The sequence below is a fragment of the Eulemur rufifrons genome, chromosome 7 (genome assembly GCF_041146395.1).
Source record: "Eulemur rufifrons isolate Redbay chromosome 7, OSU_ERuf_1, whole genome shotgun sequence".
Classification (NCBI taxonomy): domain Eukaryota; kingdom Metazoa; phylum Chordata; class Mammalia; order Primates; family Lemuridae; genus Eulemur; species Eulemur rufifrons.
Genome location: NC_090989.1, coordinates 152,222,600 through 152,246,849, shown reverse-complemented (window position 1 = coordinate 152,246,849; position 24,250 = coordinate 152,222,600). Strand labels below are relative to the sequence as shown.

Sequence of the window (24,250 nt, the reverse complement as noted above, 5' to 3'; positions counted from 1 at the left end):
TTCCTCTTCCTTTTTCTTTTTTTTTTTTCTCTTTTCTTTTTTTCCCTGTTTTTCCTCCCAGCCCCAGTCCTGAGTGGGCAACCATTCAACCACCCGTCACTTGGTTCATCTGTCCATCCACCCATGTCACAGGTCCAGCCCCCGGTGCCTGGTCACATGACTGTCTCCCACTCTTCCTGTAGCAGGGCAGGTGGCCGCTCAGGCCCAGAGGCCTCCTCATCCAGGCCTGAGCAGGAGCCGTTGAGGAACCCATCATCCTTGGGAGCAGCCATGGCAGGGGGCGTGGTCTCGAGGGTCTCCATGGCTGGGGCCCCCGGCTTGGAATGGCCAGGCAGCTGGGGGTGGCCATTGGTGGTGGCAGCAGGTAGCAGGCGAGGGCTGAGGGGCAGGCCGAGTCCTGCACGGGGGCCTACATTGGTCACACTCGTGTGAGACACCATCGGGCCATAGCTGTAGCTGCTGCTCCCACTGCGTGCCTTGCGCTTGAAGTCCAGTGCCAGTGTCCAGCGACTCCAAGATTTCTTAATCTCGGCCTGTACCTGGGGGCGGTAGGAGGGTGGGTGCTTAGGTGTGCCCACAACCCCAACAGTGCCACCATCCCTGCCCCCAAAACACCCAGCACTAAATGAAAACAGGAGTGGGGGCTACTAGAAAATTCAAAGGCCAAGTAAAATCCCACCATCCTCAGAACATGATGCCTGGCTGCAGGCAATTGGCACACCCAGAATCTACAAGGCTCAAATGGCCCCAAAAGGAGCTGAGTCCTCCAATCGGGGTTACAGAGAATTCCACTGTAGGGCTGGGAAGACCCTTGGCTATGCCAGAGATTGAAGAGCCCCCAGATCCGAGCACATCCTGAGCTTGAATCATCTGGAAAGACTTCTCTCTGCCTTCCGAATGTCCTCAGGGATTTTCTTGGAAGAACAAAGAAAGAATGGGGCAGAAGACGAGGGACAAGACTTTGAAGAAGCCCCTGGCACATCTGTCTCCTCCCTGCCATGCCCCAACGCTGCCTACTGCTTACCTCACCATTGCAGAAACAGTATATGATGGCGACAAAAAAGCCCTGTGGAGAGAGGCGTCTGGGATGAGGGCCTGCGCCTCGCCCCCTCCCACCCTCAGCCAGGCCTTGGCAGAGCTTCGCACCTGGAAGGAGTTGAAGAGCATCTCATAGTGCATCTGGACTTGCCAGAGCGTCCCTGAGACCTCGGTGTACGGCGTGGCCATGAAGACGATGTAGTGGACGCCAAAGAGCGGCATGAGCACCAGCGTGGATTTCAGCAGCTTCCTGGGCCGGCAGGGCAGGTAGGTCAGGGCCCAGGCACTTCCCCCTCAACAAGCACTTTGCCACCTCGCACCCTGCCAGCCCTGGGCTCCAGAAGCTACAAAGGGGCCCAAGGCTCTGGCCACCACAGGAGGATAACCCAGTTCCCTCGGGATGGCTGTTGTCCATGCAAAGTGTGAATAGGGCCCCTTGATTCTCAGAGTTGTCCTGGAGTGGACCACAAGTTATGGCCCCCCCATCCCCGGGCCCTCTGCACCTGCTGGTCCCTTGGCTGGCATGCACTCACCCTCCCATGGCCCGTTGCCTACTGAGGGCTTCAACTGAGCTGTGGCCTTCTTGGGGCCACCCACTGACCACCTGTCCCTCGGACTCCCTGTGACCAGCTCTTTGGGGGGAGGTCTGAGTCTGCACCCTCGCAGAGCCCAGCTCTAGGCCTTGGGGTTCCCCCAGGGCCTCCAGAAACAGGGCAAGATCCCATCAGTGCCTGGGGCTGGCAGTTGGGTGGGGACAGCCAGGGAGTCAAAGCTGGATCCTTCCCTTGCCTTTGTCTTTCCTTGTGTACACAGTGCTTGGATTCAATGACCCCTGAACTCTACTGCTGGCTCTGAAGAGCCAGGGCACGGCAGGTGTGGCTCACCGGTACTGCTGCCGCGTGTCACACCGGCCGGCGTTGGTCTCCCGCAGCTTGGTGGCCAGCACTCGGACGATGTTGCTGAAGAGGATGAAGTTGAGCTGTGGGAGTGAGGAAGGCTGCGTCTCGAGGCTGCGCCCAGCGGGGTGGGGCAAGGACTCTGGCCCATGGCCTGCCACAGCCCTGCTCTGCCATGGGTCTCTAGGTGGCTCCTTGAGTCCTTGGCTTCCCTGTCTGGACTGGAGTGGGGACCAGCTGGTCCTCAGCCCTTGTGGCTCGGACCCTGGGGTCCAGGGAAGCTGCCACAGGTCCCTGTCGGGGCTGGTCATAGGGCCCAGGGGCACACCCCCACCTACCCCTGCTCACCACTATGGAGGCCAGGATGGGCACCTGGATGATCCACTTCTTGTTCCCAGAGCTCAAGTCCCAGCACCTGGGAGAGGTTGTGGCATTAGTCCCCACCCCTTCCATTCCCATCCTAAGCCTGCCCACAGAGGCCCCAGAGTTGTCAGGGACACAGGACGGGGGTGTTGGGTGTGACCAGGCCTGAGGTCATCCTCGCAGGCCTTTTTGCAAGTAGTCCCCTGTGACTCTGAGGGGGTTCCCAGCTAGAGAGTGGACTGAGAACTCCTGAAGCTGGGGCTACTCAGGGCCAGGGTATAGGAGGCCCCCTCATATGCTTCACGGAGGGAGAGGGTCCCAGGGATGTTTCTGGCCTGGCCTTCTGCTCCACCTGGACCTACCCCGTGTTGGCCAGGGTAGCCCTGACGCCGACCCATATGGCCACGAAGACAGCAGGCAAACCTGTGGGCACAGAGGGGGCAGTGTGTGAGGGGCTGTGGGTGCTGCCCACATCTCTCACCCTCTTCCTTGATGACCCCCAGCTCACCCCACCATTGCCCTGACCCCTCACCCCAGGCACATGGGCTGCCTGGTGACAGTGCCACATTCTGGCATGTGCTGCCCCACCAGCCAGCCCTTGGGGCTCCAGCCCTTAGGACCCAGCTCAGCCCCCTGCCCCATCTTGGTGCTGTGTCATACACATACCTGTGGGGCACATGGTGAAACAATATGTTCTCCCTAACTTTTCTGTGCCCGGCCATTATGCCCTCCCCTCTCCGAAGGGTGCTGCTCCCTCCCATGGGGGAGCCTGTTGCCAGCTTTTCTTGTCCCAGCAAAGCCCCCCACCGCCCCAGCCAGGTTTGAAAGGTTCTAGCCCTCATGGATGAGGCTGGATGGGGCGAGAGTTTTTGTCCCAGGCAGGGGCCACAGGGAAACCTCCATGTGTCCTGGCCGAGCCGGCTCAGGCTGCACACAGTACCTCTGAGTGAGCTTTGCTTCTGGGGAAGGAGCCCCAGGTCCTCCCCCCACCAACTTGATTCTAGGCCTGACGTACCCTTGGAGGGATAGAGTGTGATCTGGGTTTACAGCAAGAAAAAGAGCTGTGACATTTCTCTGCCCCAGGGTGCTCTGCACTCCCCAGTCCACATGTCTCCAGCCCACTCGGACACCTCCTAGCTCCAGAGCCTGCATCAGCTCCCGGGACCAGGTCCAGGTCTCCCCTAACTTGGGGGCTTCTCATGGTGAGGTCAGGGTTAGGGTGTGTGCCAAGGGGCAGGGAGGTGGTAGCTGTTGATCTGAGGGCCTCTGGGTGCTGAGCACGGAGAGGGCTCCAGCCACCCGGCCCACCCCTTTGCAGTCTGGCCAGTCGCCCCGGAGCCCAGCCAAGCTCTGCAGCTGCCAACAATAATGGACAATTATCGGTAACCAGATCCGAGAGCCGTGGGGGGCGGGGAGGAGAGCACAGCCCCAGGAACCCATTCTGCAGAGGGGCTGCTGAAGCCCACGTGGCATTGAGAGGCTGGGCCTACGGCCCTGGGCCATGGACCCTGCAAGCCTATGAAGGCTGGCGGTGGTGTGGGCAGCTCCCCCAGTCCATCCCAGTGAGTGGATCAGTGGGGTCACAGATGCTGGCCTAGCCCACAGGGCTCAGGGTGGAGGGAGGGTCCCAAGATCCTACCCTGATCATGAGCTGAATCTTGACCTGGTAGTCTACCTCTCCCTCTCCTGGGCTTAGCCACAACCCCAGTTGAATCTGACCCTATGTGAACCTGACCCCTGGTCAAGCCCTGTTCCACGAGTCTGGAATGGGGTCTGTCACAGAAGGGTGGCAGGCCTCCCACCTGCTGTCCCATGTCTAGGACAGGATATGCTGGGGACGCCTTACCCTCAGTGGTGCCCTCTCACCCTGCCACCCCTGGTCCCACCCTTGCCTGCGCCTCACTACCCCTGTGCCTGCGTACCCCAGCCGAAGACCGTGAAGCCCCACAGGTACTTCTTCTCTGAGAAGAAGGCCATGAAGATGAGGCTGTGCAGGTACAGCCCCTCCACCAGTATCCAGTAGTAGTTGGTGGCCAGGAAGTAAAGGAAGAAGGTCACTGCTACCCGGCAGCCCGCCTAAGAGACCAGCTAGAGTTAGCCAGAGGGCAGGGCCTGCATCTGGGGAAGCCAGGGCCGGGCTGGGGACTGGACGCTGGGAGGGGGGAGCCGGGGATGGGAAACTGGTGGGATGGGACAAGTGGTGCTGGCCAAGCAGGCAAGAACAGGCGAGTGCCACTGGGGGGCTCCCTGAGGGGTGTGTGGTGTTGTGGGGGCAGGCGGCCAGGTGATGGGGTGGCGTGGCTATGGGTACGGGGCTGAGGCAGAAGCGTCACTCATAGGCGAGGAGTGTGGGTCACTTAGGAGGCCTTAGCGATAGGGCTGGCAGCAGAGCTGAGGGGTGCGAGGGACCCTGTGAGGTGGGTCCGAGTGCCTTAAGCTAGTGGTGGTAGCAGGAGCCAGGCGGGGGCGAGGGCCAGGCGCACAGGGTGGGGGCTCCCACCAAGCCGGGGCGGCACCGGCTGGCCGCGGAGGGGCACTCACGTAGCCGGCAGCGGCGACGGGCGGCGGCGGTGCCTGGGCGATGGCGCGCAGCTCTTCCTCCGTGAGGCGCTCGGCCTCATCGAGCGTGGCGCCGGAGTAGAGCACCGCGTCCTTGACGAAGATGCTCACAGCGCGCAGCATGAAGGACAGGAACAGGTGCATGTGGATGTAGTTGCGTGTGCAGTGCAGCCGCCTGCGGGGCGCGCGACAGCACCGTGGGTGGGGGCACGGGACGCGCGGTGGGCCGGCAGGAAGCTGGGCTGTGCGCGGTGGGTAGGGACCCCAGCAGGGGTGAGGGGTGCAATGAAGTGGGGGAGGAGGCACTCTACCTCGGCCCCGCCCCACCCCACCCTCGACCGCGCCCTCACCTCCTCTGCCCGGCCTTGCCCCGCCCCTCGCCCCACCCACCTGAAGTAGGCCAGGATGAGTACAGCCACGGTGAGGGAGGCCAGTGACACGGAGTAGCCCACGGTGTAGATCATGCCCAGGCGGTCAAACACCTCCTGTGCAGGTGGGGTGACATAGTCAGAGCCTTGGGACTCAGCGTGAGCATCAGGGTAAGGTTGCTGGAGGAGTCAAGGTCGAGAGTCGGGGCTAGCTCAGGGGTCTCTAGGGGGATAGCACAGGGGTAGGAGCGAAACTCTCACGGTCGGGTTAGGGAGGAGGAAGGCTCGCACCCGTTCACGTGCCTCATTGGTCAGGAATTTGACACACTCGCTGTAGTTGGCCCATGTCCGGTTGTGCCCTGGCACCAGTTCCCAGCTGCCATTTTGGTCACAGCGTCGATAGGCATGGCCTGCAGGTCCATGGGAAAGTCAGGGCAGGCAGAGAGAGGTCTGGAGTCACTGAAGCCCCGAGCTCCAAGTCCTGGCATCCCTGTGATTCCCCACCCCACTCACCTGGCCTTACCTTTGTGATTGAAGTCATAAATGTAGTCGGGACAGGGCACAGCTACTACCTCACCTGGTGCCCCCAGCGGCCAGCATAGGATGTGGTCCCATTCAGGCAGGCAGGGGCGCCCTGTGCCCAGAGACAGACAGGGTAGGGGACACAAAGAGAGAGTCAAGTCCATGGTTAGTGACACTGAGGGATAAGCACACCTGTGTCTGTAGGTTCCTGCACGGACAGGTGTGCCCTGGGACTGGAAATTTCAGGCTCGAGTATTCCGGAGAAACCGTATTGTGCCCTTACTCCCTGCTGTGCCCCACGCCCACCTGGCCATATAGAATTTACTACAGCCTCCGTGCAGGTACTGGCACGGGCCCCATTTTCCAGATGGGTTGGCAGAGGCCAAGAGAGGTGGGTGACACGCTGAGGTCATACAACATAGGGCCCTGCCCTCCTCCAATGCTCAGCCCCAAGTTAGGTCTCTCTCCTTTCTCTCTGCCCTTACTTCCACCTTTCATGTGTCCCTGAAGAAGGTCAGGTTCCAGACTAACTCTCCTTCAGCTGGGAGGCTCCCTATGTGACCCTTCCCCTGGGACCATGGACAGGAGGCAGGAGGTCTGGTTTCTAGTGCCAGCTGGACAACGAGCTGCCCACATCATGCAGGTGTCCCCAGTCTTTGCATTTCAGTTTCCTCATTGGGAAGTTGGGTTAACCTATCAGTCTGCACTTCTATCACCACCCACTGCCTGCCCTGAGTACCTGCTATGAGATACCCATGGCCACTGGTGGGGAGAGATACCATCTCCCAAGTCTAAATCTTAATGGTGGGATTCACAGAAGGGTGACACATCCCACCTTTGGGCCCCAGCCTCACTACACAGATGCTAAGTGACCTCAGAGGGTCCCCAGCCTCTGGATCTTCCACATTCCACCCCCAGCTTGCAGCCCCTCTCTCTCCTCCTGTAGGGCTCCAACCACAGGACTCTTCAGCCATCCTGGAAGGTTGCCTTGATGGCTGGCCCCACCCAGTTTGGTGAAAGGCTCTCTGTCCTGGGCGCCATATTCCCAGCCCCGCCCAGCCAGGCCCACAATTCCCTCTAGTCCCCAGGGAGCCACAGGGTGACCACAGCCTCCCAGATGTGGCCCATCTGGAATCTGCTGCCCACCCAGCCGGTTCAAACCGGCCCTGTGGCCGAAGCCTGGGCTCTGTGTTTGTGTCTCCTCATCTCCCTCCCTCCCTTCTCTTCTGTCCTTGTCCCACTGTCTCTGGCCCCATCCCTCTGCTGCTGCCCTCCCCTCCTGCTTTGTTTCTCTACTCACTATGTGTCCTGGTGTACCTCCTCTTACACACTGAGTCCCAGACCTTCAGTTTGTACCTCCTGGTCCCCTTTCTGTCTCTGTGACTCTGTCTCTCTTTATCTCTGTCTTCATGTCTCTGTGTGCCTCTCTGTCTCTGTGTATCTCTCTCTGCCTTTCTGTCTCCCAGGGTTCACTGTCATCTCTCTTCCTCTCCATGGGTGGGGCTAAAGCCCTGGGTCCACCCCTGCAGGGTGGTGCTGGGTGACTTCCCTACATTTATCTCCCAGGGGCCTGAGCCCATCCAGCTTGCCGGCCCCTCCACATGTTGACCTCTAGGTTCTGTCTCCCCCTGGCCCCTGCCCTGCTTTCCTGGGGAGGGGGCTGTAGCCTTTTGTTTTCCACAAGAGGGCTCACATATGGGGACAGAGCAGTGGGAGCGAGCAGGCCCAGGCCCAGGTCAGAGGGATGCATGGAGGCACAGACGAACCGAGCAGGCCCAGGCCCAGGTCAGAGGGATGCATGGAGGCACAGACGAACCGAGCAGGCCCAGGCCCAGGTCAGAGGGATGCACGGAGGCACAGACGAACCTCGGTGCCTGCTGCCAGTGGGCACATCCTTGTCCTCAGGGTAGAGCTTCCCAGATGCCTTCTCTTTCCTGGGCTTCCCTGATGTGGATGCAGATGTCCATCCCTTGTCCGATTCCATTATGTCAGCTGGAGAAATCAGGGTAATTATGGCTGTCAGCTGTGCTACAACGGAAGACCTGGGGTACCCTCCTGCACCAGACTCCCCTTTTGAACAGTGGGGGGTTGTCCCCTGCTCTGCTGACACCCCAGACTATTGGGAGATCTGAGACGATGGGTGAGGCAGTGCTCCACAAACTGTGAAGTGCTTGCTGGGTGCAAAAGTAATGAGAGGAGATGGACTGTCAGCCAGGGTTCCAATGGGTGAACACCATGTGAGAGTAGGATCAGCTCCGCCAATGGCTTGAGCAGTAAATGTGGGTGAGACAGCAGAGGTGGTGTCCTTCCACCAGGGAGTCAAACAAGGGCTCACAGGAGCGAAGGGCCCACCAGAGGGCGCATGGTAAACGTGGACAGAGGGGGTGATGTCCACAGACAGGTTACACAGCAACCATGAAGTCTGGCCGGAGTGCTGTGCAGGTAGAGACGCTGGCGATGAGGAAGACAAAAGCAAGGTGGGGCCATCTGTCAAAGTGGACAGGCAAGTCCACCCACCCCATACCCTGCCCTAGGATACTCCAGTAAGGGGTTCGCAGCTTCCACAGTAGCCCTGGAGACTCATCTGAGATGGAGCCTGGCCTTTTTCTCCATTGGAAAGATGCTGGAGGTCTTTCTTCCTAGCTGCAAAGCCCTCCTCATTACCTGCTTATACCCCTTTAGCTACAGCCCAAGCCAGGGGCCCCCAGCCTTCCCACGCTGGGTCTGTGGAAAGGATAGAAACTGAGTCCAGATGACCTGAGAATGGCTGTGTCCATTTTCCTGTCTTTACCTTCAGGCATCATTGTTGGGGGGTGGGTAGCAGGATGGGGTAAGGGAGAGGCTCCATGGTGGATGGGGAGGGGGCAGAGAGAGGCTCCTCGCAGGTTTCTACAATGAGGAAGAGGGCTGGGCTCAGGACCTGGAGAGAGGGGGGATGAGCCGACCTGACCGACCCCCAGATGTTGATGTGACTGGAGCCACTGGTGGGTGGGGCCGTGACTATAGAGACCATGCGAGGCTCTGTGAGCGTGAGCAAAGTCTATGTGCTACAGGGTGCGTGTGTCATTGTGTTCTTGTGTCCTGGGTGTGCATCAGTGTGGTCCCCCCAGCAGCCTAAGGGCCAGTTCAGGGGAGGATGCTGCTCTTGTAGGTTTGGGCCTCTTCCAGTTTATGAGATTAACCAGACATCAAAGGCCTGGATGGGTGCTAATGAGGCCCCATTTTGGCTTCCAGGAAATGGATTCAAGAAAGTGGGCAGAGAAGAGCCCAGCTTGAGAGGGAGTACAGGAGCAGTGAAATCAGGTGCTGCTCCCCTTTCTCATAGCAGGGGTCCCACAGAGATGCTGTGCTTGTGGGAGGGAACACTCCCTACCCAGGTCAAGCACCCTCCCTGCCAGGCGATGATCATGAGTGAATCTGAGATACCCATTCCTATCCCTCTGTCCTCACCCCTTGCCCATGCAGCCCCATGGACCCCTCCATTCTCCCTACCCTGGAGAGACCTCTTTGCCCTCTGCCCAGGTGGCCTCTTTCAAAGACCTACCCATCCTTCTGGACTTGGCTTGGCTAACTTCTCCTTCAGGAAGCTATCCCAGCCCACCCTGCTGGGGCTGGCACCCTAGTCAGAGCTCCTGATCCTAGCTTGCCCCACCAGATCTAAGCCCTTTGGGGATGATTTGGACTTTAATTGCCTTCACACTGTCCTACCACCACCCCAAGAGGGGAAGTCCTGCACATCTTTGGGCAGACCCTGCCAAAGGCTCTCTCCATCCCCACTCCCAACCACGTGTGTGTGTTCAAGAGAATGTGAGTGGGGATGAGGATGTCTGAAGGCTGGTGGCAGGCAGCACAAGACCTTGTCCTCAGGACTTATGATAAGCCAAGAATGACCTGAGCTTGCTGACTCCACATTTGCATGACCCACCCTACTTCTGGTCCTCACTTTGGCCTGGCCCCCTTACCTGAGTCCACCCTCACCTAGAGCCTTCACCTGGCTCTACATCCCACCCTCATCTGGCCCCTCCTTCTCCTGACCTCATCCCCAGACCCTCCTCATCCGGCCCTGCTCCCACCTGGCCTCCACAGGACTTCCTTGAGCCGCTTCTCACACTGGGCCTGGGCACGGTGCAGCAGGAGGATCTGTTCCTCTTTGGTCATGACATCATCTGCGTCCACCTGCCAAGCCAAAGGTCAGACCACAGGCAGGACTTTCCAGTGCAGCAGTGGCCCCAGAGCCATCCATCCTCCCAGAGGGATTCCCCCCTTTCCAAAGGCTGTGACTCTAGGGAGAATGTGGAAAGTCTGCCACATGAGGAAATCTGCCCTACGTAGCTTCTATTTTACAGATGGGCAGCTGTGGTTCTGGGCGGTAGGGCCTGCTCCATCAAAGGGAAAAAGGAGGGGGCTGTCCCCTGCCTGCCCGCCAGTAACTCTGTAGGCAGCAGCCACTGATATTCTCTGTCCAGTTCTTTCCCCAGGGGAACATGGGAACAGGATGGAATGTCCCAGGATGGATCCTCGCAGAATCCTGGCTGCCTGCTGGGGACCTGGTGGGTGGGGGTGGATAAGGAGTGGTGAACTCTGGGAAGACAAACCCAGCCTGGATTCCTTCAAGTCCTGGAGCCCTGGAGGACCTTGGGAGTTACCAGGTTCCATCCCGGCCCAGCTCCCCTGTCAATGCTTTTCCCAGTGAATGGTGATGCCTCGGCCCCTCCCGCTTAGGATCATCCCAAGAGGGAGAGGATGGAGACACTGCTGGCAAGTGGCCTGAGTTGGGTTGGGCACTCCCATGCAAGCTGCGGGTGGGAGTCCCCCTCATTCCATTGCTTGTCTGGGAGCTCCCTCCATCCAAGAAGACTCTGTGTTCTGATGACATGGGACAGGCCACTCCTGCTGTTCTCTGCCTGGAATGTCCTCCTTTCCCTTCCTTCCAACCTGCACACCCTGGGCATTGGCTGCCACCCACTGGGACTCACAAGCATCATTATAATGAAGGAAATAAAATATGGTGGGGGGGGGAGGGGAGGAAGTGTCTCACCCTGCAAAGGTGGCTGCTGGAAAGGGTCTGAGCCTCTGTCCCCCTGACTGGGAAGAAAGGAGTCAGAGGGCCAAGGCAGCATGCTGCCCTGGGAACAGCTCAGTATGCCCAGCCCAGCCACTGCTATGAGTATGACCCACAAGGGGTTAATAATGCATTCCCTGAGACCGCCCCCCCCAGGTCAGGGCCATGTCTCCACAGACCCTTAGGCAGGGCCATGTCCCCAGACACGACCCCCCTACCCCAAAAGACTGTGTTCCCCTCAGATGCCACAGGGCAGAGCCTCATCCCCTTAGATCTTGGGCTGGCAGAGCTGCATGCCCTCAGACACGCCGCGGCAGGGCCGGCCCTTCAGTCGGAGCCGAGTTGCGCGGGGCGGGAGAACCAGGGGGAGGCAGGCCGGGAAGGGGCGGGCAGACGGGTCAGGGAGCCCGGCTGCAGGGAGAAGTTAATTGACCGCGTCTCTTGGCGGCAGCAGCTAGGGCTTTCAGGGCCAAGGAGTCTCCAATTGGCTCTGCCGGTCTCGGGTTCTGCTGGTTTCACTTAGTGCAGGAGCGTGCGCATCTGTGCGCGTGCGCGGGCGGCACACCCCTCGTGGCCGCGCGCACGCCGTCGGGCCGCCGTGTGCCCTGTGTATGCCCGTCTCGGGGCGTTCCCACGTGCGCTCGTCCGGCACGTAAACTTGGGACGTGAGCCTGACGTGCCTGTGAACGTGCACGTGTGTTTCTGGACAAAGGTCGGCGTGTGCGCGTCTGTGTGATGCGGTAGCCCGTTAGCGTTCGCGTCCGTGGGCGTCCTGTGCTTCTGCTTGTCTCTGGGAGCTGAGGAGGACCCCGAGATCTCAGCTGGACCCAATGCTAATGGGCCCTCTGCAAGGGCTGGAGCAGATTCCCATGTCCTGGTTGCTGGCCCACGGCTCCGCTATCCTTTGGCTTCCCTACCACAGCTACGGCTCAGCTGGCTGGGGCAGAAGTAGCAGCAAGGTGATGGGGCTTGAGAGAGGGCAACTCCAGCTTGCCCAGGATCCAGGGGTCTCCAGACTAGCCTGAAGCTCTCCTTCTGCCTCTGACACTGGGGACTCAGGCTGCTGAGGGGTCTGATCTCTGCCCACCCGACTCCTGTTATTACAGCACCATTCACCACCATTTCCATCTTTGCTACTAATACCTCCATCGATAACAATCCCCCCATCACATCATCATCAACAACCACAAGTACCAGCACTAACACCAACACAACCATCACCACCCCTTCCCAGTATCACCACCACCACCACACCACCGGCAGCACCATCACCACCATGAGCACTACTGTTACCATCCATAGAACCACCATCACCATGATCACAACTAGCACAACTCCATTACCATCGCCACCACCACCACCACCTCCATTTCCACCAGCACCAGTGCCACCACTCTATTATCACCAAAGGCAACATCAGTACCATCACCAATATTGCCACCTGCCCAGTAACCCCTGTCTACACCATCTTTGCCATCTTGTCCTCACTCCCTCCCCACACCTGACTCCCCTTCTCCTTCTGCCCACCTCCACCCCTCTCAAGACAGATAATGTACCACATTCTTCCCAGAAGATGCAGAGCTCTTGAGTGACTGACCAATGCTCCCACCAGTCCCCAGAGCCTTGCTGACTCACCAGCCCTCCCAACAGACTAGCCCACTGATGTGGCTGAGGGTCACAGCTGATGGCTTAGGCTAGAGGCAGGCAGTCATGGGTTGAAAACTGACTGCCCAGTTGGCAGACCAGAAACTGACCAACACACCCTCTCACAAGCCCATGGAGTCTCCTTAGCCTCTACCTACTGCTGTTGTCTTCACCCTCTCCACAGCCAGGAGGAGGCACTCTCCCTTTTCCAGAGTCTTGTTTCTATGGGGGATCTGGGAATGTCTGGGACAGGGGACAGTATGTGCTCCCAGCATGCCATGCCCCCCTCCAACTCCTTCATTCATCCACAGGAGTGGTGGCCCCACCTCTGGCCTCCCTGAACTTTAGGACCTATTTCTCTGTCACCCCAGTCACAGCAGAGCTGCCACTGCAGCAAGAATTCAGGTCAGAGTTAAGCAGGCACTTTCCCAAGGAGAGGAGGACAGCTCCACACCAATTGTACTCCCACCTCCAAGCCTCAGAGCACAGCTCCCCTGCCCGGAATGCCCCCCAGCCCGGAATGCCCCCCCAGCCCCATTCATCCCTCCCTCCAGCTGCACATTCCCCCCATCCAGGGAGATTCTGCCACCAGCACTGGAGCTTGGATCCACCTGCACACCGGACTGGCTTTGCGTTTTTGGGGAAGTTGCTTAATCCCTGTACCTCAGTGTTCCTTTAAAAACAGGGCAATAACAGGGCTGTTGTGAGGATTAAATGAGGTGCTACATGAAAAGCTAGGGCAGGGGTGGGGCTCAGGAAAACTGGTTGCTATTGTTGCTACTGTTAATAGCAGCAGCAGTGGGTCCCCTGCTGCCAGGTGACATGGGTGCCTCCAGGCCAGGGACCAGGGTGGCAGGTAGAGATTGTCTGGTTAGATGACTGGGTCCGGGGGCAACAGTGAAGGGCAGATGGGAGGTGGAACCCCTGGGAGGATTGTGGGCAGAGGGCCCACAAAGGTGTGCCTGGCAAACTTTGTGGGTGGAAGGACATCCCAAGGACTCTTTGCATTTCTGGATCCACCATGGACTCATACTAGGATGCAAGGTCACTGTCAGGGCCCCCAAGCTTGGGCCTGGGGGTTTAGAGGACCCCTCCTCTGCCTCTGCCCTGGCTGGGGAAGTCTTATCTTCTGGGCAAGAGGGGGAAATGCTGACAGCTATGATTTGCCTCCCAGCTTGGCATCCCCGTCTGCCACTCCCTTTCCCCCACCCACCAACCCCTTCTTGGAGCGTTCCTGTCTTCTCAGCCCAGCTCCAGGGTGCAGAGGACTCAGACTTGTATCACCTTAGATCCTGAGAGTCTGCAGATCTTGGGTCTCAGGGGTGAGGACTGGGGACTGGGGACTCGGTCCTGGCCTGGAGTCACTTAGTCCATATCCACCATGGTGAGGCCACCCAGCCCTATACCAGGTGTCCCGTACCCCCCACATCCCTCCTGTGATCTGCATTTTGGGCTGGCGTGACTCTCCCTGATCCAACCATCAGAGAGCTCAGCTCCAATGCCCTCTGCTCTAGTGCACCCACTCCCCACGCCGTGTTCAAGGAGCTTTACCCATGTTTCCCTCACCTTCTACATCCCCATTTTACAAACTGGGACACTGAGGCCAAGAGTCACAGTTAGAAAGAGGAGGGCCAGGAATGGGGCAAGGGTCCACTTGACACTAAAGCAGCAGCCCTGGAGGAAGGGACAGAAAGGAGGAAGCACCCGGCCACTGGATCCCCTGGCACCAGCCACAGCACCATATTTCCACAGAGATCTTCCAGATTGTACCCTTTGCTGTGTCAAACAAGCATCTCTTTGCAGACCCCCTAAGGCAGCCTTCTCAAAGGTAATTTAGGGGTGGAAGTAGATACAGAGGTGATGGTGGTGATGGCAGCCTGTTCCCAGCTCTAAATGAGCAGAAGACAGGCCCATGGCAGTCAATGCCTTCAGCAAAGCCAGGAGAAAACCTTGGCTAATAGGAGACCCCTTCATGACCTCCTGGCCTTCCTGCAGCCCTCTGCCAGGTTTCACTACTGGGACCCATGCTGGCACCCCTCGATGTCTCCCATGCCAGCTGGCTGGGACTGCTCCCCCACCCCTTGCTGCCCTCTGTCTGTCCGGCTGGCCTGAGCAGGCTCCTCGTCCTGCCCTGCCACTGCTGACAAGTGCTGACTTTTCCTCCCCCTTGCCAGGCCTTCCTGAACAGGCTGCCTGTGTTTGGGGCTGGGAGGGGCTGGGGGGGAGGCACTGTGACGCCTCTCATCCTGGCCAGCCAGCGTGGCCGCCTTCAGGGCAGGCAGTGGGATGGAGCCTGGGATGGCAGAGTTGGCTGCTAGGACCCTGTGGATCTTCACAAGCGGCTCCTACCTGGGCTGGGGGACCAAGACCTGGAAGGATGGCATGGCCTAACTTAACCATAGCCTGGTTAGCAGAATGGGGTCCTACCAGGTTTCCCTTCCGGTACGAGGCTGGCCCCAGAGTTGGGGTTCTTAAGGGTTTGGAGGTCTCCAATGTCTTTGTAAACTGAGCAAAACTTTGCACCCTCTCCCAGTCACATCATATTTTGCAGACAATTTCAAGGGTCTGCAAAACCCTCACCCCACCTTTTCTTTTTCCTGGGGACTCTCTCTCTGAAATAGCTGCCTTCCTGATGTGGTGGCTGGACCAGGGAGTGTCCCCAGAAGGCCCACAACAGGAATCTCGGGGAGGCTGCTTGACGCCTCATTAAAACATTCCGAAGAAAACCCAAGTTCCCAAGTTCCTGGGAGGGCTCAGCCCCCCTCCTACTGCTCTGTCCACAGGCAGTTCCGAGAGCTGGGGTGGGGGGGGGGGATGTGTTTAAGAGCAGGTGATATAAAAAGCTTCAACAAATCAATATGAAAAAAATAAATAACCCATAGAAAGATGGGTAATGGCTCTGAGCAAGCTCTCTGAGAAGATGGATAATAAATCAATGTAAAGTGCAAAAGTCATTGGTAATCAGCAAGTTAAAATGACAAGGCACACCACCGTTCACCTCTCCAAATAGCAAAGGTGAGATGGAAGGAATCCTCATAAGATCCTGTGAGATAGAGGGTGTGAGGAGAGAGTCCTCCTAGTCAGTCTTGGTGTTGTGAGTATAAATTGGCACAAGCTTTTTAGGGGGCAAATTGGCCATGCCTATTAAAATAAAAAATGTGCATGTTCTCAGACCCAGCAATGACAAAATCTAGAAATATCCTACTGGGAAAGAGTCACATGGGGACGGACATAAGAGGGCATTTCAAGGAACTTCCCTGTCACCATTTGGAATCATACACACACACATGACATTATGCAAAAGCAATCTAAACGTACATTCCTAGGGACTGCTTAATGAATCCCAGGTTTTGGAATACTACGTAGCATTAAAAAAAGATTTATATTTACTGACATGAAGATCTCCAACACACACCTTTAAGTAGAAAAATGTATATGGCAGAGCCCTATCTAAAAACCGATGTCATTTATTTAAAAACAGTCAACCAAACAAAAAGAAAACCACAAAACGAAACCATCTATTTGACATGTACCCAAAGAGGTACCATTTGGAAGCACACAGAAAGAGGTATGAGGACAAACCCTCCACCCAGACAGTTAGACATGGTTTTCTATGGAAGGGGGAACGGGGTTTGGTAATGATCACGGGGACTTCTGTTTAAAATGTATTATGTGACTCTTTCATAAGAAAGAACATATTCATGTATTAGTTACGAAGTTAAAAATAAGAAAGTAAAATAACACAAGGATTTAATTTTTTAAAAAAGAAAGAAAAGGAAGGAAAAGAAAGCCCAGCATGAGACATGGGGATCTCTTGCCAGCAGCGACTCTCATGCTGCTTTGGAGGAAGGCGCTCAGGGCAGCAGTCTGAAGACCTGGGTTCAAATCTCACTGTGCCACAGACTGTGTGACCCCCCCAGGGTCCTTTCTTGTAAGATGGCTGGGTGAATGGATGGAATGAGAAAACATTTGTGACAGATTCTAGCTCAGAATCTGGGGAGAGCCAGTGTTCAATACATGCCCTTTCTTTCTTTAAAAGCAAGCGTCATGGCCGAGCTGCCCCTGGAGCAGGCTGGGAGGGGTGGGTCCCACACGCTCCCAGCCTGTGAGTCCTCACTGAAGTCTCTTCTGAGTCCTACCCAGTGGTCACATCTCCACACTCAAGGCCTGCCCCACACTGAGCTTCAGCCTGTCCCACTGCAGTGTCTCCTCCACATGCATGCATATTGGGGGTGTCCTTAGGACGAGGCATCCCCAAGAACAAGAGTGCCCCTTTGCCTCCTACTCACAATCTATAGACCCTTCCCTTCTTCCAAACTTCGGTCCCCCTGACCCCCAGGCTCCAAGGTGCTCTTTCCTGTAAGGGACCAGCTGGACTAGCTGAGTCTGGCCGTAGCCAGTGTCCTACCCGTGGGACACTCTTTGGTCCCCTAAACATGAGTTCAGTGGAGATATGAACCTGGTCTTGGGGCTGGCTGGACAGGTAGCATACAGGTTTGGTGACAGGGCTATCAGATGAGGTTGGTGGGCTTGGGAGGCACTAGTGCAGCTCTGGATGGGAGCAACAGCTCCTGGGCTGAGGAGAGGGAGCTGGCAGGCTGTCATCCTCTTGCTGGCTCCAGTTGAGCCCAGGGGGCCCACAGGACACTGGATGGGTGGGTAGGCTGCATCCCTGCCTCTCAGGCCAAATCCTCTAGCCCTGAAGCCAGGGAGTGTCCAGTGAACTCACGTGCCCCAACAAGGTCCTGCGGCAAACCCAGCACTGGCATCTCTCCTCCTACCCTACCCTCGGCCATGGGCCAGGGCGAAGCCAGGCAAAGTCTCTGCGTATAACTCTGCTTCACTGAAGAGCAGTGTGGGGCTCTGGGTACCTGTATCCCCCCAAACATAGAAGCACAGGGCTCGGCACTTGGTTGGCATGAGATAAATAATGGTCATTGTGGTTGTGTGATTTGGGTCAGTTAAAAATGGGGACAATAACGTTCCTCAGAGGGTTATTGGGAAGATTAAACTGGCTAATACATGTGAAGTGCTTAGAACAATGTCTGGCAAGTAGAAAGCACTACAGAAGCATTTATTAAATACAAATAAGAAAACAATAGGCCTGGGTGCACACATGCTCGGAAATGCACACACAGGTGCACACACAACTGTGCTCTACAAGTCATGTGCAGACCCACAGCTTTAGACACACAGAAACTCGCACAAGGGATCAGACACCACCACAGACACAGATGAACTCTATGCCCAGAGTCCCACATAGCCCTGCTCTGACATACAGACACACTCTCAGGACACCCACACCCATCACCTTACGTACTCACCGGACAGTCACATGCACACATACGTGTGCACACACAGAGCTCACTGAGAGACGTGTGGGGAAATGGCTCTGCCCCCCAACGTTTGCCAGAGTTTGGAGTGTCTCTGCACAGGGTGCCGGGCCCCTCTGAACCTCAGTTTTCTCATCTACAAGTTCTCCTCTGAGCTACGTCTTTGGCTTAGGGGAGCTTTTGATGGGGCCATAATTGCAAGGGCATAGGCACGAGCGAACGGGGAGTGCTGAGGACCACAGAGGAGGGGAGGGCCTCAGATTACGGGGTTCCTAGGCCAGTGTTTCCTTCATGCCCTTTTTAGAGATGGAGCAACTGAGGTATGGAGAAGGGTAGCCCGAGGTTACACAGGCATTAGGCAGAGGTGGAGGAATCCCAGAGCTCCTGCCTCCCAGTATGGGGCTCTGTGCTGTGTAGGGAGCTGTTTCTGGTCAGGAGGAGGAAGCTCCCTGTCTGCGCCTTTCTCTAGAAGGCAGAAGCCCCCACTTGGGTGGGGGAGAAGGGGCCTTGAAGTTAGGCACACAGGCAGACAGCCTCCTCAGGAATGGGCTGGTGCCCTGGGCTAGGGCTGCTGTGGGATGTGAGTGAGGGCATGCGACACCTCCCTCCCCAGGAAGTGGACCCCGGACCCTAGCCCAGGATGAGGAGGTGCTGCTCCTCTGTGTTCCAGCTCTCTGACTCTGCCTGCCTGTCCCTATTTCTCTTTGCTGTTCCTGGTCTGTCCACCGCTCCTGCTCTTGGAGCTCTCATCCCTACTCCCTTTGTCCCTGCCTCTCTCCAGTCTTTCCTACCATTCTGTCTCTTGGTGTCCGCTCTCAGGGGAGTGCACAGTATTCCCAGGGGTCTCCTCACTTACCAGAGTCCCCCTCAAGCATGCTTCTGTAGGGGTGTTCTGTGAGATCAGTGTCCTTCAGGGAACTTCCATCCCTCCTCCCTGGGCAAGCAGCTTCCACTCTGAGTAAAGTCATACATGTGTGTATGCATGTATGTATGTGTGTGATCATCAGAGCTGGAGGGGGCCCCTAAATCTTACCCCTTGCCTAGGTGATCCTGGCCTCAGACCCACATCCCTGTGTCTGGGATTGCAAACAAAACTTGCACAAAACGGAGGTCCCCAAAGCAGTGTGTAGGATTCCACACCTGGGCCAAACCCAGCCTTCTAGATCACACGATCATCTTCGAGGGAGATACAGCCATGGTGCTCACAGAAGCAGAGGATAGGGAAATCCCAACCACAGATTTCCAGACCTGGGACCCCAAACCCAGGCTTCAAAAATAGGGAGACTTCAGGCATCTGGAACCCACAGTCCACACAACCTACAGACAGCAGGCACCCAGGATCCTGGGTCAGAGGGGACTCTCACCCAAAGTTCAGACTTATGGGGTAACCCAAGGCTCCGTGCCCTAGACCCACCCCAGGGACCCCAGAGTAAGCCCGCAGCCTGTCCTGAAGTGTTGGCGGCGGAGGACTTACCAGCGCGTATGCGGAGCTGAGCACGGGGCAACAGAGCAGGAGCGCCAGGCCGGGTGCGATCCGGGTGGCCCCCATCGCCACCGCCTAGGGCCGCGTCCCTCGGGGCAGCCGCCGCCGCCGGCCCTGGTGATGGTGGGGGGTGCAGAGCTGCGTCAAGCTGGGCAGCCCCGCCCACGCCCCGGCCTAGGGGACCCCGGCGGCCCGGCGGCCCGAGGCCCCGGGGCCCGGCGCGGGGCCCATGCGCTGAGGGCTAGCGAGCTAGCGAGCGCAAGGGAGACAGGCAGGGTGGGAGGGAGCGAGGCAGCCGGAGGCCCGGCGGGCGGCGGGCGGGCGCCGAGCGCTGTGGAGCGGCCCGTCTGCCTCGGAGCGGAGAAATCACATCCATATGGCCGGGCCCCCCGCCCCCGGCCCGCCCCCCGTCCCCCTCCCGCGCCGCCTTTTCTTTCTTTTTTTTTCTTTTGGGGAATTGGGAGCTGTGGCTTTGCCCCACGCCCAGTGGGGGAGGGGGCGGAGGAGGGGTCGGGGTCGCGGTCTGCAGGGGGTGAACTGGGCTGTTATTTTTAGCTCCGCGGCTTTCCGCAGTAGGGCTGGGGGCGCGTTTTGAGTCGCGCGGGGCGTACGTAGCTAGCGGACGCGATCCCAACTTTGCAACGACACTGAGCCTTTTGGTGTTCGGGCCGCCACTCCCAGCCCCTCGGCCCCCTCGGCCGCCCATCCCCGCGGCAGCGGTCTCCCGCACCCACTCCCCATCCTCGGTCGGAGCCCTGCTTGCGCCCGCGCGGCTTGAGCGCGCTAGCGCCCGGATGCTCTGTCTGCCTGTCTGTCAGTCCGTCTCTAGCTCCCCCAGCCTTGGCCTCAGTTCTTCCAGCGGCCCCAGCTCGGTTTCGGTCACTCCCTCGCTCCCTCCCTCCCCTCCCCCTTCTCTCTCTACGAAAACATTTGCAACTTTCCAAAAAAGCCACCGAGCCGAGCGGCTTCGCAGGGCTCCGAAGAGGCGCAGCTGACTGACACCGAGACAGACCAGCGTGGCTGCCCCGGCCAGGCCCGGAGTCATCCCTACCCAACCCCGGGTACCTCCCTTCGGCGACTGCCCCCAGCCCCGACTTACTCCGAGCGCCCCGCCGCGGCCCCCGCCTTGCCATGGATGTCGGGGCCCCCCCGACAGCCTCCCCAAGCCAGCGCCCCGTCTGCGGCCCCGGGGGGACTTCATGGAGCTCTCGGGATGCCCCCCTGGCCGGCCTGGCCTCCAGCGCCCCCCGCCCGGCCGCCGCTCGGAGCCACCGCCCGCCGCGCGCGTCCCTCGCCTCGGCGTCTGCCGCTCCCCCTCCCCCCGCGGCCTGGGCGCCTCTTCCCTCCCCCGCGCTCTCCCTGGGCCTCTCCCGCCCCTACCCACTCCCGTCGCCTCGGACGTGGATGTGTGGAGGGGCAGAGCAGAGCCCGCTGCCCCCTGCCCCGAGACGTTTCTTTAGAGGCCGTGGCCCAGGGTCGTACAGCGGTGGGATGTGAGTGTTGGGGGACGGGGCGGGGGTAGCTCTGACATCGAGACCCAAGAACGGAGCCCTGGACGCTGCCGCCGCTTCATTCTCTTCTTCGGGAAAGCACGGAATTTTTAATTTTTTCTGATCCTCCGGCCCGGGCTGGCGAATGGCGACCCTCAGCTGAGAAGCAGCCCCTTTTCACGGGAGCGTCCCCTGGGGAGGCCGCCCGGTACCCCGCGCGTCCCTGGCCGCGGCGCTGTCTGGCCGCCAGCTGGGCTCCCGCTCGGGCTGGGTCGGGGTCCCTGGGGAGGCTGTTCGGCTGTCAGCCCCGAGCCTGGCTCGACCGCCGCCCTCCGTTCCATCCCCAAAAGGTCGGTCTGCTGGGCTCTAGACCCGCCCCCACCCCTTCCCGGGTCTCCAGCCGCCAAGTCTCGCTCCCTCCCTGCCCAGTGTCTCTACGGGTCCCAGTCTCCGAGTCTCGACCCATTCAGCTGCTGGCCAGGCCTCTTCAGCTCCGCCCCTGGCCCCAACTCTGGCGGTTCGAGGCTGCAAGACTGGGGGCTCAGCCCCAACACTCACCCTTGAGCTTCACTTCCCTCCCTCATCCCCACCCCCAAATGCTCTCGGCCAGCTCAGGTCTGCCCGGGACCCTCAATTTAGGGGAAGGGAGGGGGGAATACAAGCGGGCTGGGGCCAGACGGGGGCGGGGCTTATGTGCGGGGCCGGGGAGGGGACGCCGAGCTCTAAGAGGGGGGCCCTTCAACCCCAAGCCTACCACCCCCTGTACCAGGTGGGGAAGCTGAGGGTGAGGGAGAGGCTGGGATGCCTGGAGCCAGGGGGCTTTAAGGATGGTTGTGGGAAGCTGGAAGCTAATGTAAGTGGCTGTGGAAAATGTCATCTGGGCTAAGCTTGCCAACTTACCAGTTGTGTGCCCTGGGCACTAAACTCTCTCACTGTCTGGGCTTCAGTTTCCTCATCTGTAAAATGGGGGAGTTGACCAGCTGATTCAAAGGGCACTTTTAGCTTTATTGTTTAGTGCCCCCAAGGGTGGGTGTCCAGGCCCATGGGTTACAGGGGCTCTCCAGACTCAGCCTGTGGAAACTGAGCTCCTCAGAGCCTCCAAACCTGCCCCCCAAACGTCAATGTGAATGGGCCCTCAGGCCTAGTCCAGCTCAAGTCACCCATCTCCAGTCTCAAGCCCACCCATATTCCAGACTGCACCCACAGCTGTCTTCTCCACACATTTCTATGGCTACACTCCTCCTCTGTGCCCACTGCCTTCAAGTGTCTGTCCTGGCATTGAAGGACTGTGCTGTTTGAGACAGTTTCCTCCAAAGATGCCTCTCTTCTACAGGCACGGTCCGCTGGACTCCTAGCCTTCTCACCGTGCTCCCTCCCCTGCCTCTGTCTTTGCTGTCTCCTCTGCCAGGATTGTGCTCCTCTGCTTTGTGTAAAGGACACCCCTCCCTCCTTGTGTCCCCACATTCCTCATTACTGGGAACAGCTCTGAGTTCAGGGCTGCCTCCTATGCTGGCACCCAAGGAACACTTGTGGTTCTTCAGCGTTATATTTTGATAGTCTCAGCTTTATGTCTCTGTTTCTATGTGACTTTAAGTTTTATGGTTCTATGACCCCTGACCTCCCACCCACCCACCTCGGTGATGAGAAAAGAACATTCACAGAGGCATTGGAAGGGCTGAGAGGTAAAACTAGGGGCTGACGGGTGGGGGGAGTTCTCAGTTCTGACACAAGAAAGCTTGAGATTTGGAAACGAATAATATTTGTACTTGGGAAGACGAGGGGAGGCTGTGGACAGGGCTGCAGACAGGGATCTGGTGGGCTTTGGGCCCCTTAAGGGCATTCCCCTAGCTGTAACTCACGTGCCTCACCCCAGAGTCCCCTTCTGGACATTCCACAGCTGTGGGTGGGGCCACTGATCCCCTAACTCACCCTCAGGCCTCTGGTTAAAGTGCCACCATGAGGGTGGGGGTGTCACACGTTAACTGGTAGCACCCCAGCAGAGCCAACCTACCCTTTTTGACAGTCAGGCCCCAGGGCTTTAGGGGTCAGTTTCTGGTTAGTTTCAGGTCAGTTTCAATGGGATTTGGAAAGGCCTGGCTGGGGGTGGGGAGTGGGAGTGAGTTCCTGTCTCTGATGCCTAGTCTGGGGCCCAGGAGGAGGAGCCAAGATGGTCACTGGAGCTCAGAACTGGAACAAGGGCTGGGCCCTGGCTCCACCCCTGCTGGTGTGGCAGCCCCAGGCTGACAGGCCTCTGCTGCCGCCATGCCACTGTTAGTAGGGCTCTGGCCAAGGTACACAGACCCTGGGGCCAGGGTGGGCACAAGACTCCAACAGGAAAGGCAGAGGCTCAGCTCTCTGAGCTCTGCAGCCTAGCCTCACTCCATCAGAAAACCCTTCAGGAAGCCCCAGCCTAGGGGTCTCTGGGACAAATGGCCCACATCTGCTTCTTTGGCATCATACTCCCCCAATGCTTCATCCCAGCATTAGCCTCCAACCTGAGGCTTAGCCCTAATCCCAGACTGAGCTCTCCCCCATTACAAACCCTGACCCCAGGCCGAGTTCTTATCCCACTCTGATTTCTAGCCCCTGGCTGAACCCTGACCCCAGGCTGAGTTTCCACCCCGGGCCTCAACCCCAGATCTCTCGGGTTCCAGGCCCCTTGGGAAGCGTTTTGAGGCAAGGGGCCAGTAGGGGAGGGGATGGCCAGGCCATAAGTGAAGCGAGGTGCCACTTTTACAGCCATTTCGGCTGCTCATAAACACCCCCCACCCAGCTGAGTCACTGGAGGCTCCCACAGCAGCTGGCTGGGCAGCCCCCTCCCCTTGCGGCAGGAGCCTGGCTGCTTGGCTTTCTCGGCTCTCAGGAAGGTGAAGTGAAGGAGAGTGGGAGCACCTGGGGCCAGCAGGCTCTGTCCCAGTCGGCGGGCACTCCCAAGGCTGCCAGAGGTATGAGCTTCCTGTCCCTGCTGGTCCCATGCTCTCAGGCCCCCTGCTGTCATGACATCAGGTCCACAGACACGTCTTTATGCAGGCACTCCTTGTCTGCCCCGTGGCACGTACAGCCCTGGGTCATGCACACACTCACCCCACGGGGGACCACAGCCTTGCCCCTCCCAGCTGTGCTGAGGCCTTCTAGGCTTCCCCGGACCCCACTCACCTGGAGCCCACAGGCCTTCCAAGTAGGGCCTGAAGCCACACAGCAGACTCAGGTTGGCCACGGGGAGGCCATCGATAGCCCCTGAGCAGCTTCTGTGGTTCAGGCCTAAGCAAGGATGTTGCTGTTGGGGACAGGAAAAGGCCTGAGTCAGAACTTTCACTTGAAGAGAAAAATTAATTATTTTTTACCAAGTCCTGAACTGGCCCAGGACTTTGTCCCAGATCCCTAGTTGGGGCGGGGGCTTCGGGAGGAGGGTGGGAGTGGCAGGTCCAAATGTGCCAGTGTTCAGATGCCCTGGGATGGGCCCTCCCCGCAACACCCATGGGTCTGCCTGCC

At 58.5% G+C, this 24,250-nt stretch overlaps 1 protein-coding gene across 3 annotated transcripts; it reads right to left on the bottom strand.

The window, feature by feature from the left end:
- On the bottom strand, window positions 1–24,037 carry PTH1R (parathyroid hormone 1 receptor). 3 transcript variants are annotated; one of them, XM_069473575.1, is made up of 16 exons: window positions 23,915–24,037; window positions 21,659–21,714; window positions 19,260–19,382; window positions 9,820–9,922; window positions 7,613–7,738; window positions 5,748–5,858; window positions 5,516–5,634; window positions 5,247–5,341; window positions 4,839–5,031; window positions 4,220–4,373; window positions 2,660–2,720; window positions 2,283–2,349; window positions 1,923–2,017; window positions 1,147–1,288; window positions 1,025–1,066; window positions 1–539 (listed from the first exon to the last, which is right to left on the bottom strand). In XM_069473575.1, exons 3-16 carry the CDS (start codon window positions 19,332–19,334, stop codon window positions 153–155), a joined length of 1,770 nt encoding a protein of 589 aa, XP_069329676.1. In that variant the 5' UTR covers window positions 19,335–19,382; window positions 21,659–21,714; window positions 23,915–24,037; the 3' UTR covers window positions 1–152. The 3 variants fall into 3 exon arrangements, with proteins under 3 accessions (XP_069329676.1, XP_069329677.1, XP_069329675.1); XM_069473576.1 differs by lacking the exons at window positions 21,659–21,714; window positions 23,915–24,037 and adding an exon at window positions 20,564–20,581; XM_069473574.1 differs by lacking the exons at window positions 21,659–21,714; window positions 23,915–24,037 and having other exon boundaries at window positions 355–1,066; window positions 19,260–19,545.
- Between the last annotated feature and the right edge of the window lie 213 nt (window positions 24,038–24,250).

Bases quoted from the DNA above. Each gene is read 5' to 3' on its own strand.
- PTH1R (XM_069473574.1), bottom strand. From the start codon at position 19,334: ATGGGGGCCACCCGGATCGCACCCGGCCTGGCGCTCCTGCTCTGTTGC. The intron at 5,859-7,612 runs GTTCGTCTGTGC...CTCTGGGCACAG, and splicing joins CACTGGCAGCAGGCACCGAG to GGCGCCCCTGCCTGCCTGAA. The intron at 2,721-4,219 runs GTACGCAGGCAC...CTGTGCCCACAG, and splicing joins CTTCACGGTCTTCGGCTGGG to GTTTGCCTGCTGTCTTCGTG.